Below are 17,390 nucleotides of genomic sequence, written 5' to 3' on the forward strand. Positions count from 1 at the left end.
GTGTGGGGATACAAGGCTGAGCGAGCACACGTCACTTTCTGTCCGTTTAGCATCTGCTGGCGTGCGATATTTTGTTTGTTTTGCTGAGCGCATTAGACCATAGGAGTGTCCCCGAATCGAGTACCTGTCTGCACATGAGGGCCAGTCGCTCTTTCAGCTGTCCCAGCTCTGACCTCTGTCTCTCTATCTCGCCCTCCCGCTGCCTGTCGATGTCCCCGTCATCCAGGATGGACGATGGTCCGTTGGGAAGCCGCTGGATAAAGAGAAAAGGATGACTTTAATTAATGGTGCAGAAAGAACCATTACATTGCTACAGTATGATCCACCTGGGTTATCGGGACACATCATGTGTCCTCTGTTTTGACTTGTCCAGACAAAAACATCTACTCGACACATTGGCATAAACTTCTGTCCTTTTGGTTCGGGGGGGTGAACCTTCAGAGATGCCCTGACTTCTCTTCTTACACTACTGTGACGTTTGTGCTTTGAAGTAATGTGTGTGTCTCAACTCAAATAGTGGATGGACTGACAAGAAATCTGTATGGCTGCTTCTAAGGATTATTTTCACTGTGGGTTAATCTGTTAATTATTTTCTTGATGAATTGATTGTTTGGCCTATAAATGGGTAAAAGCCCAAGATTACGCTAATAAATGTTCTGTTTTGTACACAACCCAGAAATATTAAATTTACTGTCATAGAGGAGTACAGAAATTAAAATAATGTTCAAATTTAATCAGAATTTTTGACTTTTTTTCTTAAAATATTACTCAAATGATCAATCAATTATCAAGTAGACGGCAATGAATATAATAGTTGAAAACTAATTGATCAACTGGTTAAAAGTCGGAGCTCTAAAAATTTGATTCAGATGTTTACGTCCCTCTCAGGATGAACTGTAATCACTTTCCCTTCTCTTTCCATCTAGCGCCATCATCAAATCAACACTTTTTCATGTCTAGTAGTTTGCTCTATGACCAAATACCTGCTAAACTGATGCCATTCCCATCAGCTGTGGACAACACAAGTAACTTTTGTTTATATAAGTAAGTCACAAATTTGCCTTAAGAGGCTCTTGATCTTTACAGCATAAAACATCCCTCTAACACACTAAACTAGAATGGTGGGCATGGCTATCATTGTAAATGCTAAACAACAGCATTCAGCATCACATTCTTGTTGACAGTTGTGCAAGTTACTAAAAATTAGCGATTAGTTACTAGTTACTTCCCTTAATGTTAGATCATTAATGTAAGATCATTAAATATTGGGAAAAGGGTGCGTTTGTCGGCTATGATCAAGACAAAAGTAACAAGTTAACTGTTTAAAATTTCATTGATTGTAACTGCATTAAATAATTTGAAAAAGTAATTTGTTTCATTTTTAGTTACCACGAAAAAAGTGAAATTACAGTACTTCTTTGTAAGGTGTTACTCCCAACAATAATCAGACACTGACTCTTTTCCCATGATGGCGCTCATCTTACCCGTGGTTATTTTGGATTTTCAGGTTTCTTCTGCTAAAAGCACTGAATGCATGAAACGTGTTGGTCACTCAGTGCGAATGTCAAAGCAGTAACAGTGAGGGATTTTCATGGTGACACGTTGAAACCAATACATCTCTGCTCGCCCAGCAGAGATGTAGAGTTAGCATCCTTATTTCGACTTGAAAAATGTGATTTGATTGTGTGAACCGTACGCTGATTAAATGTTTCCACTTCTGTGAAGCACCTATTTCTGAAACTGTATAAGAAATGCATCCCGTCACCTCTTTGCCGTTGTCTAGTCCTTGCTGCCGCCGCTTGATTTGTTCCCTTAAAGACACAACCTAAAACAACACAGAGGAGAATCGTCAAGAAGACACTCTCATTATTAATTCACTGAAACCTGCGAAAACCAGCACAGAAACATGGACTCACCTCTTGAGAGGAGGACTGAAGCTCTTCCTCCAGGGACGCCACTCGCTCCAGAGCCACCCGTAGCCTTTCCCTCACCTTCTCATCCAGAGCTTTGTGGTGCTCAAACAGGGACTTAAGTGCTTTTAGGACCTCCACCTCGCTGGAGACCCCGGCTGGGGACTGGGCCTGCCTCTTCACCACGGTCATCCTCAGGCTGCGCTCGTGACGGGAAACCAGGCACTCCAGATGTTCGAGCAGCAGCTGGAAACACATGTGGTTCACATACAGTAAAACGTCTCCACAGTGCACCTCTTATCGGTTATAAACGGTCTCACACGATTAGAGTTCACATTTCATGGGGATTTCTTTTCAGAAAACTCGTGCCAAAAAAAATCAGACCAGAGCTGTAATTAACCAAATAAATAAAAAGATAATGTTAAACAGACACTTGGCGCAGACGTATTAGTGTACTGACCCGTGTGTTGTTCCTCTCCGCCTTCAGCTCTGCGATCTCCTCCTCCCTCTCCAGCAGCTGCTCCCGGCAGAGGTTCAGCTCTTTGGTCAGCACTGCAAACTCCTGCAGGGTCACAAGAGGGAGCTGTTATTGACTCCGGGCTGCTGCATGAGGTCATGATCACACACACTCATCAAACTGTACCGATAAATGATTCTGTTGTGAAGCGCTCCGCTCTCCCTCTCTCCCTAAAACTGCCCTGTCTGCTTTGGTTGGCGACTTCCTTCATTTCCCAGAATGCCAGCAGAGGGCAGGTATAAACTTTGTTGCACTGGCTGGTTTCACAGGTGGAGAGATTAGAAACAAGTGAGCAAAGGAGTGAAGGTTCCAAGTTTGATATCTTATGGCTGCTTGTATGGAAGCCCATTTACGCCAGTGTGATGACAAAAAAAAAAAAGATTCTGTAAGTCATTATGGCGACTCATTTATCTCATACTAACTCACTGTTTTACAAACGTTTCTCATTTTTTGTAGACTAATTCATAATTTGGACATACTAAGTTATTATTTACAAAAAGTTTCTCATTATTTTGATATTAACTCATTATTTCTGAGATACTAGGTCATTATTTTTAGAAACTTTCTCTTATTATTTTTGATTCTAAATCATTATTTTGATTTAAGCCAGTATTTTGAGCGACTACATTGTTATTTTAAGAAACTTTTTCATTATTTTGATACTAAATCATTATTCTAAGGTACTACCTTTTTTTTCCCATCCGCAAGTCATCTTTTTAATATTAGGTCATTATTTCGAGAAAGTGTCTCATTTTGAGATATTAAGTCATTGTTTCAAGACAGTTTTTTCATGGCATGGTATGGCATTATTTTGAGAAATTCATTGTTTTGAAAGTTACTCATTATTTTGACTTGAACTTATTACTTTGAGTCATTGTCTTTGAGAATGTTTCTCATTATTTTGTTACTAAGTCATTTTTGAGATACTAACTCATTATTTGCAGAAAGTTTCTCATTATTTATACTTACATTATTTAAACTTATTTTATTAACTTATTATCTTATCTTATCTAACTTTGAGATAGAACGTAATTATTTTTTAATAAAGTGTCTTATAATTTTTTATTCTAAATCATTATTTTGACTTTTAGTCAAAGTTTGATCGAAGTTGTTATTTTGAGATATTAAGTCATTGTCTGTGAAAGTTTGTCATTATAATGACTTACAGGATTTTTTTTCTCATTGCACTGGCAGACATGGGCTTCCATAGGTCTTGAATCTGCACTGCCAGACAAAATGCAGTTCTTGTTACTTTTTTAATAGATTTCTCCCTTGTATGATTGATAAATGTTGAGTCAGGAGGTTTAAGACCAATAAATGAAGATCAGTAGAATTCTTTTACCAAACCTCATGGTCTCAGCATGCAGTTACCTCCTCTAACTTTGGCCAGTTATCCCAAAGAATGGCACCTTAACACCTTACTGCCAACATTTTCCGTTAACCCACACAGCACAATAAACTACAGTGAACAAGTCTTGATTTCATTAGCGAACTCACAGTCAACCTCACAGACTTTCACTGCATTAAACAAACGTGCACAGACACGCAGCGAGGAAACCCCTCCACACACTACAATCCCTGCCATATCCACCACAGCGTTCACGGTTAACGGCCACCAGGAGTCTTAAACCAGGCCTCGATATAAAATCTAACAACCAGGTTTACTGCATGTGTTGCACCTGAAATTGGTTTAATTGCTCAATAACCACGACTGGCTGTGCGTTTGCCCGTCATTAAAACAAACGCTTGGAGGTTAAACAAGCATGAGAGGAGCTGGAGTGAATCCAGCGCAGTGTAATGTCTTACATCTCCAACTGACAGCAGTCCAGTTGAATTGTGATTTTGTGTAATTTAATCCAATTAGGTATAATGTGAGGTTAGCTACATGATAGTTATGATTAAAATCTGCTGCCTTTGGTCAAACTGAATGGTATCCATAGCAACAAATCAACAAAGAGAGGATGAGTGACACCATAAAGTCAAACTTTCAGCAGAGATTATTCCTTTGTTTCTGTAATCACAACCCTCCACTGAACACATGATCTTATGCACACATACTGTGGCACGACCGCTCGTCCGTGCACTGATTGTCCTCTCTGCTCGTGCGTGACGGTGGCGTGATACACATATGACACAGAGCACTACGCGTGCCCCGAATCATGCGTGTTTAAAAAAGAAATGCTTATGCAAAACAAGCAGTTAAAGGGCACCGATGCATGCGCGGCGCTGCTGTTATCTTGTGTTCCCGCTAATCAGTTTACCCACACGGCAGCAAACAGGCGCCTTTACCTCAACACCCTCTCCCAGCCAAAATGCATTAAAAAAAAGTACAGCATGTACAGTCTCTGACAAGCCTCTACATCTCATGTGCTCACTGGGCTGAATTATGGGAGGATGGAGAAAGGACGTGAAAGGAAAGGAGCTTATTTGAAAAGATGGAAGTAGGGAGGATCAAGGAGGAAATTGCTGCGTGCAGATGGCATGTACTGGGCCCAAAGGATATCATAATTCTGGGATTAATTTGCGAGAAAAGATGGAGTGAGATGGACCACCGGTACACTTCCTGGATTCCTCTCTTTGGGTTCATATTTGGTCGATGCACATCACCCTGCACTGGCATTCACCTCTTTTCCACTCTTCCTCCTTCATCCATTTCAATCTCCCCCGTCATGATCCACCACATCTAAAGCAGACTCTAGAAGCCACCTTATTAGTATGCAGCAATATGCAAATGGGCTTGATTTGTTAGTCTCTGTGTGTTTCATATCACCAGGTTTTTCTCTCTGTGTGTGCCATGCTGTGGCTCTCTCCATCCCTCTCTCCTATTTTCCTCTCTTGGCAACGTCTAACGTGCGCAGACGAACTCGCTGAACTCATCTACTGTAGAATGTATCACAGCACTCCATGTGTTCCTGTGTCTGCGTGTGTGTGTTTCTACAGATGTGTGCGCCATATTGATCTCCTCGCAGTGAGGTAATATTGCCCTTTAATGTCCAGTCACTCTGTGTGAGAGCGCGCGGCGCTGCTACATCTGTTATTTCGTTTTGATTATTTTTTTTTTTGTTGTTTCCCGGTGTAGCGACAGAGAAAAATAGTGCACTAACAATGAGGGAGGCATCATCGGCGCCCGAGGCATCCAACAATGACTCCTGCCTGAAAATAGAGACGGAGCCCTTGTATGTTGAGTGGAATTACAAAATGATTAGCTCTCGGGCACGGGGATGTGGGATAATATAATAATTGGCTCCTGTGCTACAGGGGGCAAATGCAACATTTTGCCATCATCTCCAGGTTTTAGCTCAGACCCGGTTTGTGCTTCTCATGTGTTTCCATCACAAAGCTCAGCAAATTTTACAGGAAAATTTATAACGGCCTTTAAAAAGCCAAGATGGGCTTTTTTTTGACAACCCTTAGTACTGCTCTGAAAGTATTTACAGAATCCTCAAAGACTGAAAAAATATTTCAACTGCACAATTAAAAGAGTTTTTAGCTTGTTTCTCATGTTGTGGCTGTAATTCATAACCAACACAGAGACAGTAGCTTGAAATGAAACCTCTCCTTGCTCAGTTTGTACAACATGACCCAAATTTAAAATTCTATTATGTGTTATGTTAGTATATTTAGATTACTTTCCAATCCTTTATACTTTCATACAAAATAACACAATATTTTGCTCGTATTTTACAAAACGAGTAAGAACACACGCCATTTTCAGCTACCTGGATGGCAAATACAGTCTAAACTTTTTTTTTTGGTGCAACATATGGAACATATTTTCTTACAGAATGTTCTATTTGTAAAAGATAACAGGCTTTTTATTTTGGGGAAAGTCAGATGTTGATTTCTGTGACTTGCAAGTAATAATAATACAAAGGGGCATAAACTGCAGCAAATTTTAAATCAATTTTGTTAAAGTAGAAATTGATTTTTTTTCCCTTTAACTTATCATTATGAAGTAAATGCTGATTGTGCAGTTTAATAATTATAGAATAATGACGCCATCGGTGTTTAGATCAAGTTTGTAATGCACGAAATGCATGAAATGAACTCAATAAAAAAACACTGTTATATCTCAGCCATGTTTTACCTCGACGACCTTATACCACAGCCTTATTTTAGCTTCACATTTGCAGCATCATGTGAGGAGTTTTAACGGGAGAAAAGAAAGATGGTGTGGATGCTGGAGATGCGATGGTTTCCATCTGTGTTGCTGTACTTTAAACTCCCCAGCAGAACAATAAAGGAGTCAGACTCAGCGCCACCTGGACCGGCTACAACATTAAAACCCTGCTAACAGGTTAAGGCATCAATAATTCAACACTGTGAAAGGAACCATTTTCAATCGGAGTACTTTTGATACAGCACAACACTCTACCAATGATACTTGTTTACTTTGCTGAAGTTAGATTTTGAATGCAGGATTTCTACTTTTAATTTTTTAATTTTTTACATTTTGCTTTTGATGCTTTTTTTATACACTAAGAAAACTATTTTATTACTTTTCCAGCACTGCAGCTCACAGGGATGAAGTTTATCTGGTATTCTGGTGTTCTCTTATTACATGTGTTTATAAGATTAGACATTTAAAACTATTTGCGTGCACAAGGCAAAAAAACCCTCTGAAGGATCATGTACTTGTAGGGCTAATTATGTTCACTGTATATATGTCCATATCAAGTACTTTAGGGCATGCATATTTTGTGAATATGGACTATTTTCTGTAGTTTTGTGTTTTTCAGTTTCGAGCTGAGCATACCTGTTTCATAACAGACTTTAGATGACAGAGAGATAATATAATACGACTACACATCCCTGGACTAGGGCTACACAACATGCAAAAAAAGGCATGTTCATTATTTGGCAGATTGTCATACAAGTTGCAATTTTACTTAGAATGGTAATTTTCATTTCTTTAAAGAAAATGATGATGATGTGATTTTTGCAAAGGTCTGCACCAAAAAAATCATTTCCTCTTATGTCTGGAGTATGATTTATAGGCTGGGGCATCTCTGTAACACCACAGTGCTACCTTTACTGTATTTAGTATGCTGTGATACATTACAAATTACAACTCCTCTGATTTGGATTTAGCACTTGGCCATATTGCTATTTCGGTAATATTTTGAGTTTTGTGCAGCCCTACCTGAGAGACAGTTAAGACTTTACACACATCCCAAACTATATTTGAATCTAGCAGCTGAGGGTACTAGGAGCATTAAGGGAACAGTTGATTGTAACCACACACCCACGTGCCAGCATGTAGAACCAAAAAATAAACAGCAGATTCTTACCAATACTTCCATCTGTTGCAGCACAACCTTCACCCAAACTATTACAACTAAAGCTAAAAGCTAACAGTCTTTTTTCTTGCTCTAATGAAAACATAAAACTGTTTTCTTAAAACAGCTTTTTGCCAATGCAAATGTTTGTGAGTAGATATTTGACATACGGGTCTGGTTATTCAATAATCATGTCCTCTATTTACCTCAGTGTTAATGCTTCAGTCATGCACGTACTTCAATGTGCGTCTGCATGCGACTGTAGGACGTGAATGTATGAGGCAAAACATATGCGAGAGATAATGACCACCATGCGTTGCACTCAGATACTAAATGTATTTCACACTATTGTTTCAGCTCATGGCTGAGTCTTCAATTTGGGGTTAATTGCTCCTCTGAGTAAAATTTGGGATGCACATATGCTTGTCTATACGTTCCATAATTCAATGCCATTAACCCTTTGAAACCTGGATCGACATCGTGCTGTACTTAGACGTCTTTTACAAACATTTAAACCTTTAAAATGTGAGCACATGTCTGACAAAAACACGTGAAAAAAGGCAATCAGCAACTTGGTATGAAATGTCCTGCAATCTGCAAAAAATTAGCGAAGGGTGACAAGAACATGACCTGAAAATTAGTTAAAAAAAAAAAAAAAAGACAGAGAATTGTTAGAAAACTGTCAAATAACTAATGAAAAAAAATCCAAGATAACTATAATTACATAATTATCTTATATCATTATTTTACTTTACCACTTTTAGCAGTTCATTCGCGGTTTCTGATCTTTTAATTTCATGTCCTGTTTTTGTTCTTTTATTTTTTCATTGTTTTGGCTCATTTCAGGTAATATTCTTGTAGCTTTTTACTAATTTCTTGCTATTTTTTGAGTCATTTCTTGAGTTGCTCGTTGCCTGCCTCCCATGTTTTAGAAAGCAATCATGACAATTTGCTCAAAAGGTTTAAGATATGACTGAACTTGTCCTTTCAGGCCAGTTGAACAGATAACTTTCTGATGAAACCTTCAGTCTGACCTCGACACGGTAAAACACTAACATGACCTCTGTCAGTGGAAGTATGATAACAATAATATCCTCTTACAGGCATGGGCGGATTACAAGACAATGGGCTCCTGGGCACAGATTTGCAAGGGCCCCATCACCACCCCTACACAGGAGCAAGACACAGACTTTGTGCACTGTACAATCTGAGAAATTGATCTTAAAATAATCTTCAAAACCAACACTTTGAAAAAGTCAAAATAACTTTAAATCTTAGTTTTTGTTTACTTTATTTGTAAGTGTTAAGTCCACTAAAAATGTAGCTGTATTTACTTAATTTTGTTGAGTTGTTGCAACATAAAAATGAAAGGGAAATTACCTTGTTCTGTCTAAGTGTGTTAACAACTTCAGTAAACCAAGTTAGTCTGACTTACCTTGATCATGACACAAAAGATTTTGCCAATAATGAAGTTAGGAGATCTGCAGTTTGGTTTTAACATGTTTAAAAAAATACAAATATGACTAGTCTGCAACCAGCAGAAAACACATATATAGCACAGTAAACTTGGTTTACTGAAGTTGTTAAAACTTAAAAAAGATTGATTTAACTTTTTCATGTTGTCATTTTTAAGTTGCAACAATGCCACAAAAATTAATGCAACCAAATCTTAGGTAAATTTAATAATAAAATATAAAGTTAACAAATTAAGATTAATAGTTGTGTTCACTTACATTTTTAAAGGCACTTGCTTTTCAGATTTTTTAAAAGTGGCAGATTTTACAGGTGGTGGTTTTGTGTCTCTTTGTAGTTGTTATGCATCTTTTTGGAGGGTTGTTCCTCTTCCTGGTTGGTGCATTTTAATTTGACATTTTGCTAGTGAACACCAGGGGACTCCTGAGACTTGGGGCCCCTGGGCCTGTGCCCGGTGGGCCCTTTCAGTAACCCATCCATGCTTACAGCGATGGGGAGGCTGGATTACGGACAGATGGGCTATAGACTGATGAGATGTGTGTATGTGTGTAGCACTGAAACAGCATTATGAGATTCTTTCACCTCCTCCTTGACCCCCCCCTCAGTCACTGTACCTGTGGTAGGGCGATGGACAGCTGCCTCTGAAGTGACTCCTTCTCGTGGCCCAGCTCCCTCAGACGTAGGTGCGCCGTCCCCAGGCTGTCCTGGGTTTCCCTCAGGCTCTCCAGCAGCCTCTCCCTCTCCGTCAGCATGTTCACCATTAGCGACTCCAGGTTGCCCGTGCTGCCCCTCCTCATCACTGCCGCCGCCAGCACCACTGCGTGGATCCCTGCTGCCGTAGCCCCCCATGCCTCCCATCCCATCCCTCCTCCGCCCATACCTCCACCGCCGCCCCCCGCCGGGAAGACGAGCCGCCTCCTCCGCCACCGCGCCCGTCCTCCGAGATGGTGGGCATCACCTCGCACATCATCTTGAGGCCTGGGTGTGAGAGGGGTTATCTGAGAAGCTGTCTAAGGTCTGGTGGACCACTGGCTCGTCATGAAACGGACGTCAGGTTAGGAGGTGTCTGTCCTCTCAAGCTGATTGGGTGGCAGGCAAGAGACAAGTGCTGAGGGGAGGACGGACAGTGAAAGAAAAGTGTGGGACGCAAGATAAGTTCCGGTGTTTGGAGGGAACAGTGTGGGGTGACGGGGGCTGAGTGGGGGTTAGGGGGTGGGGTGGGGTTGCAGGGGTAAGAGGGAGAAGTGCAAGTTTGGTGGATGACCTCTGACCCCTGGCCCAGGCTTCACTGAGATGAGAGACAAACCTGGAGAAGAAAAAAAAAAGAAGGGAGAGGACATTTTTAGGCAAATGTGTAAGTTAAAATGATGGAGGAACACATGATGTCATAGTAAAGCCTGTATTACGCCACCAGGTTATGATCTCTCATACCATACCATGTGATACATCTTCTCTCTCTCTCTCTCTCTCTCTCTCACACACACACACACACACACACACACACACACAGCTCTCCTCCAAACCTCAAAGACAGAATAACCATTGCTGTTGCAGCACAGCTCTCTCTTCCACTGACTGGCATCGCGATACTCAAACGTCTGGAGTAATTCATCCATCAGTGCATGTCTCGGCTCTATGAATCCGTGCGCCCATAGTCATCATGATGGTGAAAATGAATACGCATGATGTACGGAAAATGAGTCGTGAATGGTGGCTTTACCTCACGCAAACACAGAACAATTATAAGGGCCTGTAGGTAGCAGAAAGATGCGGCGCTGTTTCATACATTCATGTGAAGAAGGGAAAAAAGGGTGTCATCATGAATTGTAATTACGGGCTGTATCCAGGAGGAAATAGGCTTCTTTCTCCGGAAACCATCTGGAAAAAAAATATATTCTAGGGTCTTGTTATCCTCGGGTGTCAGGATGGGAAATTAGTTGCTGTCTTAATAAAATAATTAGCTTAAATATGAGGAAAAACAGCATTTTTTAATGCATATAGGGCTGTGCAGGATAGCCTCACATCGCTATCACATCATGGTAGGAGGTGCCAATCACGCTGTAAATGATGTAGGCCTAATTAACACGCTCAATCACCAGATAGCACGCAATTGGATTATTTTTCAAGATGTGATTAACCCAAATGTCGGAAAATAGTGCGCCGCTTTGGCTTTATTCCGACTGCAAGGCGTCTATTTCCTATCAACACCCCACTGCCCCCCCTCCCTCCCTCCCTCCTCACACCACCCCCACCCATAAAAACAGCTGGACGGTCTACCGCACGCCTAGATCCGTGTGCCCGAGCATCACGGCGGATTTCAGCCGCCGCCGGACGGTCGATGTGTCTTACCCTCTCCATGATCGACAGAGAAAGAAGTGAAGGCGCATCGGAGCCCGGTTCACTCCATCGGAGCACCTGAGAGACGGAGGCTGCAGCTTATCCCCGTTACAGCCCGGTTACCAGCCTGCCCCATCCCCTCCCTCCCTCTCTGCTGTGGGAGCGACGGCGCTGCTCAGCCGCTGCGTCAAATGGTACGCGCGAAACACGAGCTACATCCGGTGAGGACTTTCAGAGTAAAATCTGCAAACAGCTGGCCCGACCAAAGTGCCAGAGATATGAACGTGGAAGATGACAAACCAAAACATGGTTTTAACAATGAACAAATTGAACCATATTTTTCATATGCTGAAATTTTGCACAGCCCAGCTAAACACATGGTTGATATATATGGGCATTTTAATCACCTACTTATATTCATTTTATTATGTTTAACTCCATTTTAATTATTGATTAGATGTGATAATTACGACGGAGGATTAGGGCCACATTAAGGGAAAAAAAAATAATTATTTACGAGATTAAAGTCATTAGTTACGAGAAAAAACTCATTATTAACGAGAAAAAAGTCATTATTAATGAGAAAAAAGTCATTATTAATGAGAAAAAAGTCATTATTTACGAGATTAAACTCATTATTAACTAGAAAAAAGTCATTATTAACGAGAAAAAACTCATTATTAACGAGAAAAAAAGTATTATTAATGAGAAAAAAGTCATTATTTACGAGATTAAACTCATTATTAACGAGAAAAAAGTCATTATTAACGAGAAAAAAACTCATTATTAACGAGGAAAAAAAGTCATTATTAATGAGAAAAAAGTCATTATTTACGAGATTAAACTCATTATTAACGAGAAAAAAGTCATTATTTATGAGAATAAAGTCATAATATTCAAACCTGCTGCTTTTGGAGACACTTGTTAACATGAGGGCTACGGAGGATTTGGTTGAGTTGTATTTTAGGATAGGTTTCACAAACAAGGAGATACTTAATCTTTTGGCACATCAGCATCACATTATCATAAGTATCAGAACTTTAAAAAGAATATGCAAGAAATTGCATCTTTTCCGGCGAAAGAACCAGTGGGACTTGGAGGGTGTTGCTGCTTTTCTGGAGGGGGAAATGGCTGAACTGGTCAACTGCAGGGTTACGTTGGATGCATCTACGGGCTATTCAGAGGGGTTTCGTTGTGTCTCAAGAAACAAATCCTCCGTAGCCCTCATTTTGACAATGGTCTCCAAAAGCAGCAGGTTTGAATATTATGACTTTATTCTCATAAATAATTACTTTATTCTCGTTAATAATGAGTTTAATCTCGTTAATAATCTCGTTAATAATAATGACTTTTTTTCTCATTAATAATGAGTTTTTTTTTCTCGTTAATAATGATGACTAATGACTTTAATCTCGTAAATAATTTTTTTTTTCCCTTAATGTGGCCCTAATCCTCCGTCGTTAGGATAATGGACCTATCAAGTATTGACGTAAATACCATATTTATATATATATATAATTTCACTATACACAACCAACATTTTGTGTCTTTTCCAAAACTTTCTATGAATTTTACCAACTCTATGACATCTCCAGGCCTGGAAAATGTGGTCTCAACATTATATTACAATTATATAACTTAACATTTTATTTCACATTTATATATAGGGTTTTTTTCATTATTATGTTATTATTGTATTACTTATCATAATTCCTTATTACTTATCATAAATTCTTTTAACATAGCCCTAAGCCTGAATCTGACTGCATTTGGGCTTGAACATGTGACAAGTAAAACCACTAAGTCTTGTTAAAGTCACCAAAGAACAAGTTTTGATGTTTATTTTTATCCAAATTGTTTTATACTCTTACACTGAGCCAACTTGATTTGTAAAAGCCAAAAGGATGATAGGAAAAAATAAACATGTAGTGCTTATATTTTCAGGGAAGTTTTAGTTCAAGTGTTTACAATACACATAAACATTAAGAATTTTATTCTGAAGACAAACAATACTTCCGGTGTGCTTCCTGATATTTGTGCGTACCTTGACGACTTGCCATCGTTTATCTTCCCTCATCTCTCCTCCTCAGTGAGATGTTGGGTCTTAAAGAAACAAGCTCACACCGGCTGTCACCACGCCAAGTCCTCACATCCTCATTCTCACTTCTGACTGCATTTCTCTGCAGTTTTCTACCTTTAAACACAAAACCAAAACACATAATCAGTTAGAATTATTCCCTTGACTCATTCTCGCTGTGTGGTACCTGAAACTTGCTGAAATTGTTTAACAATAGCACCCTCTGGTGGCTCAACAAAAGAAAAGCATCGCACTGCCACCATAGGGTTTTAGGCTAGATTTTCAACAACCATCATGGATTCATATGTTTTTTTGTGTAACTGAGGAGTATGAGAGGGCTTTTAAAGGTCACAGTCAGCGGTAAACAACTTTAAAATGACCAGAATTTTGATTTTTGTGAAAGGTTTCCGGTACAGTGACTCGTTTGGGGTTTGTTATGGAGATTTAATTATTTTATTAAAACAATTTGAATAAAATGTTGACAATTTCTTTCTTTACGATTAAATCACCCGCTTCTTCTGCCAGTAAAAATGCACCAGTCACCATCACCAGCCATGAAACGTTTGGTCTGTCAGCCAATTAGATCGCAGGGGAGGCGGGTCTTAAAGGTAGTGACGGAAGGATAGGGAAGAGGGAGGTGGGGTGAAGGTGACGTAATGCCCTCTTCAGAAAGGCTGATGCTCAGTCGAGCCGCCAGTGAGATTCAAAGTGCATCTAAATTACATTTGGGGAAAAAAGTAAGAGACAAGAACAGAGGGGAAAACATGAAAGTCTGGGATTATAAACAAATTACAGCTTTTACTGGATGAGTTTTAATACTTATTAACTGTTTTTAAGAATAATGTTGAATTTATTCGACAAAGAGCAATGTTAACACTTACAATATTGTAAAAGTGATATTTGTCAGCTTGTCTGAACAGAATTAGTCTATCAAAATCACCTGCAAGTGCTCCTTAATAATGATACTGCTGATTTTTTTGCCTAAACCTACTTAAAAATTCACTACCTGCGCTCTGTTTATTTATTGCACTAAACTTTATTTCTCATATTGAGAGATGACCACAGAGGACAGGGAGCATGCACACAGTGTTCTTTCTTTCTGCAAAATGTCTCTTTCTGAGTAAAGTCTATTATCGTCTGTTATACAGACCTCAATGACAAGTCATTTGAAATTGAAAAAAATTTCACAAGAGATCAGAACAAACAGAACTGAATGAGTTCTGTTTCTAAAACAGCCAAAGGAGGAGGCACACTTTGCTCTCTGAGGGACTGCACAAGTCACAAAGGCCACCGTCAATGGATAAGGAAGAACTATTTTTTACCTTTAATACTTAAAAGTATTAATATCGCTATCAGGGAATAACACTTCAATAACAGAACATATCCTGTTATTAAATTTCATTTAACTTGAGCTGTCGTTACAGTAAAATCTGTTATAAAAGTGAAATTACTCTTAGTGAAGAACTTTGCAAAAAAGAAGTCTTTCTGCAAAATAGCCAGAAATATTTAAAGGAAGAAAGAGTATCGTCATTAATGTTCACAGACTCACAATGTGGAAGTTTTCAAGTAAAGTGTCATTATTTCTAAGTATCTGAGCAGAGGTACCTGAGCACAGTACACTCGCAGGATCACACTGCATCGTGCTCTCCTGCCATGACGTCTTAACAGAGCCGCTGACAGTGTGTTGACAGTTTCAGTGCCGCCTCTGCTCACAAACAGTTGAAATGTCAGAGCTCCTGTTGTGGATGAAGACCTCTGCAGACCAACAGACACAACACAACACCGAGCTGTTAGAGCCCCCACAGGGAGCACAGCCTCACTCGGAGTTCACTGGAAATCCCAGCTCCAAGGACGAACACAATCCCACCACATGAATAACAAATGCCTGTGTATAATTATTTCTTCTGCTTTTATTTAATTAAGTGTAAGTTTAAATATACACTTCAAACTTCAGCTTAGTTTTTCCAGATTTCTGTCAGATTTCTTTCAATTCAAAAAAGGCAGTTTGAAGTTAGTTTTGTTTCTATTTCAGCATACAAAAATGGCTTTAACAGCAAGTTTTTATCCTAATTCTAATTTGTAATACTCTTGTTTGAACATTAAGCATTATTAAAGCATCTAAACAGATGTCACACTTTTGCATTATAGACACACTAATTCTGTACCTTGGCATACGATTTGTATCTGTCAACATCAGCTATAAACTAGAAATACCACCAGTCAAGTTTCACTTGCAGTTTACGGTATGATGTTACAGTGAAGCTAACCTTTGACCTTTAGGATATAAAATGTCATCAGTTCATCATTATATTCCATTAACTACTTGTGATATTTTGTCATAATTAGCATACGATTTTTTGAGTTATGGCCAAAGACATGTTTGCGAGGTCACAGTGAACTTACTGACCACCAACTTCTAATCATTTTATCGTTTGAGTCCAAGTGAACATTTATTTTAAATTTTAAAGAAATTCAGTCAAGATGTCCTTGAGATACTGCATTACCAAGAATGTCATGGACAGGGTCACCGTGACCTTTGACCACCAAAATCCAATCAGGTCCTTTTCGAGTCCAAGTGGTCGTTTGTGCCAAATTTGAAGAAATTACTTTTGAGTTTGAATTACTTTGAATTCTGGAGATATCGCGTGCCTGAGAATGGGACGGACATGCAGACCATGGACTGTTAAAGTATGGACATACAGCCCGACAACATAATGCCCAGAGCCACCGCTATCACTGGCAAGGAGCCAAAAAAAAAAATCAATTTTGGAACCTCCCAGTATAATTCCACTGCTGACTCTGGACTGATTGGAGGATTGGCACTTTTTTCACCAGGAGTGTGCTCTGTAATACAACGCTTAATTGGCAACAGAATAAAATATAATGCTTAAGCTGTTTTGCACCTGAATTTGTGCTAAAACAAAAGTGTATTAAATGAATTGTCTGGAAAATGTACATTTATACATCCATAAAGTGCATCAGTCACACACTGTATTTGCTTCTATATACACATAACATTTCAAAATAATTGTGCTCCGCTGTGTCTAAACTCTGGGCATTGCATTGTAATAAACACTGACTTGATGATCTGGGCGGCCTCCTGAAGACGTCTTTATTTGGCTGATATGACAGCGCTGACTGACAGCAGGCAGCTGCACGGACACCAGGAGAGGAGGGGCCCCGAGGGGTCACGGCAGGTCAGCGGGTTAGAGGAATGCTGATAGGAATGCCCTGAGCGGCAGCCAGGGGAGCATCTCGTCAGCAGGACAACAACAAGCATCAGCACGTCCCCGGGGAGCCATGACAGTGGACAACAGGCCCAGTGTCTGCAGAGACACACAGCGACCCGGAGGAAGAGCAGGAGCAGGAGCAGGAGGAGGAGGAGGAGGAGGAGGAGGAGCAGGAGCAGGCTGGGAGCACAGAAATACATCTTTACAGGGCGACATACACATCCACTGTCCAAACTCACTATCTAATCTCCTACATTCATCATGCCATGCTGTAAATAACTGTTTTATGGTTATATCAAATGATTATTCATTCTATTCTTTTGTACACTGTTAGAGTTTATACCAAATTACTCACCTTTGCTTTCATACAAATACAATATTTGCATTAGGTTACAAATAACAGATGTTACATCAAACATTTGTATTGTAGGACATTTCTATAATTTCAGGACATTTCTAGGACTTTAGGATGTTTCTTGGACTTTAGGATGTTTCTTTGATTTTAGGATTTTCGGACATTTGGGCTTAGCTAGGACCTCTGTCAAGAGGTGCGGGGGATCCTCCACT

General features: G+C 39.7%; 1 protein-coding gene across 1 annotated transcript in view; it reads right to left on the minus strand.

Moving 5' to 3' along the window:
* The window catches only part of ppfia3 (PTPRF interacting protein alpha 3), a 33,512-nt gene extending 21,909 nt beyond the window's left edge, over positions 1-11,603 (minus strand). The window contains 9 exon segments of the mRNA XM_042505293.1: positions 125-253; positions 1,766-1,825; positions 1,917-2,156; positions 2,371-2,472; positions 9,794-9,970; positions 9,972-10,040; positions 10,043-10,078; positions 10,081-10,485; positions 11,529-11,603. Coding sequence (XP_042361227.1) covers positions 125-253; positions 1,766-1,825; positions 1,917-2,156; positions 2,371-2,472; positions 9,794-9,970; positions 9,972-10,040; positions 10,043-10,078; positions 10,081-10,149 — 882 coding nt within the window. The 5' untranslated portion in view covers positions 10,150-10,485; positions 11,529-11,603.
* Positions 11,604-17,390: the final 5,787 nt, after the last annotated feature.

The sequence above is a fragment of the Plectropomus leopardus genome, chromosome 17 (genome assembly GCF_008729295.1).
Source record: "Plectropomus leopardus isolate mb chromosome 17, YSFRI_Pleo_2.0, whole genome shotgun sequence".
Lineage (NCBI taxonomy): Eukaryota > Metazoa > Chordata > Actinopteri > Perciformes > Serranidae > Plectropomus > Plectropomus leopardus.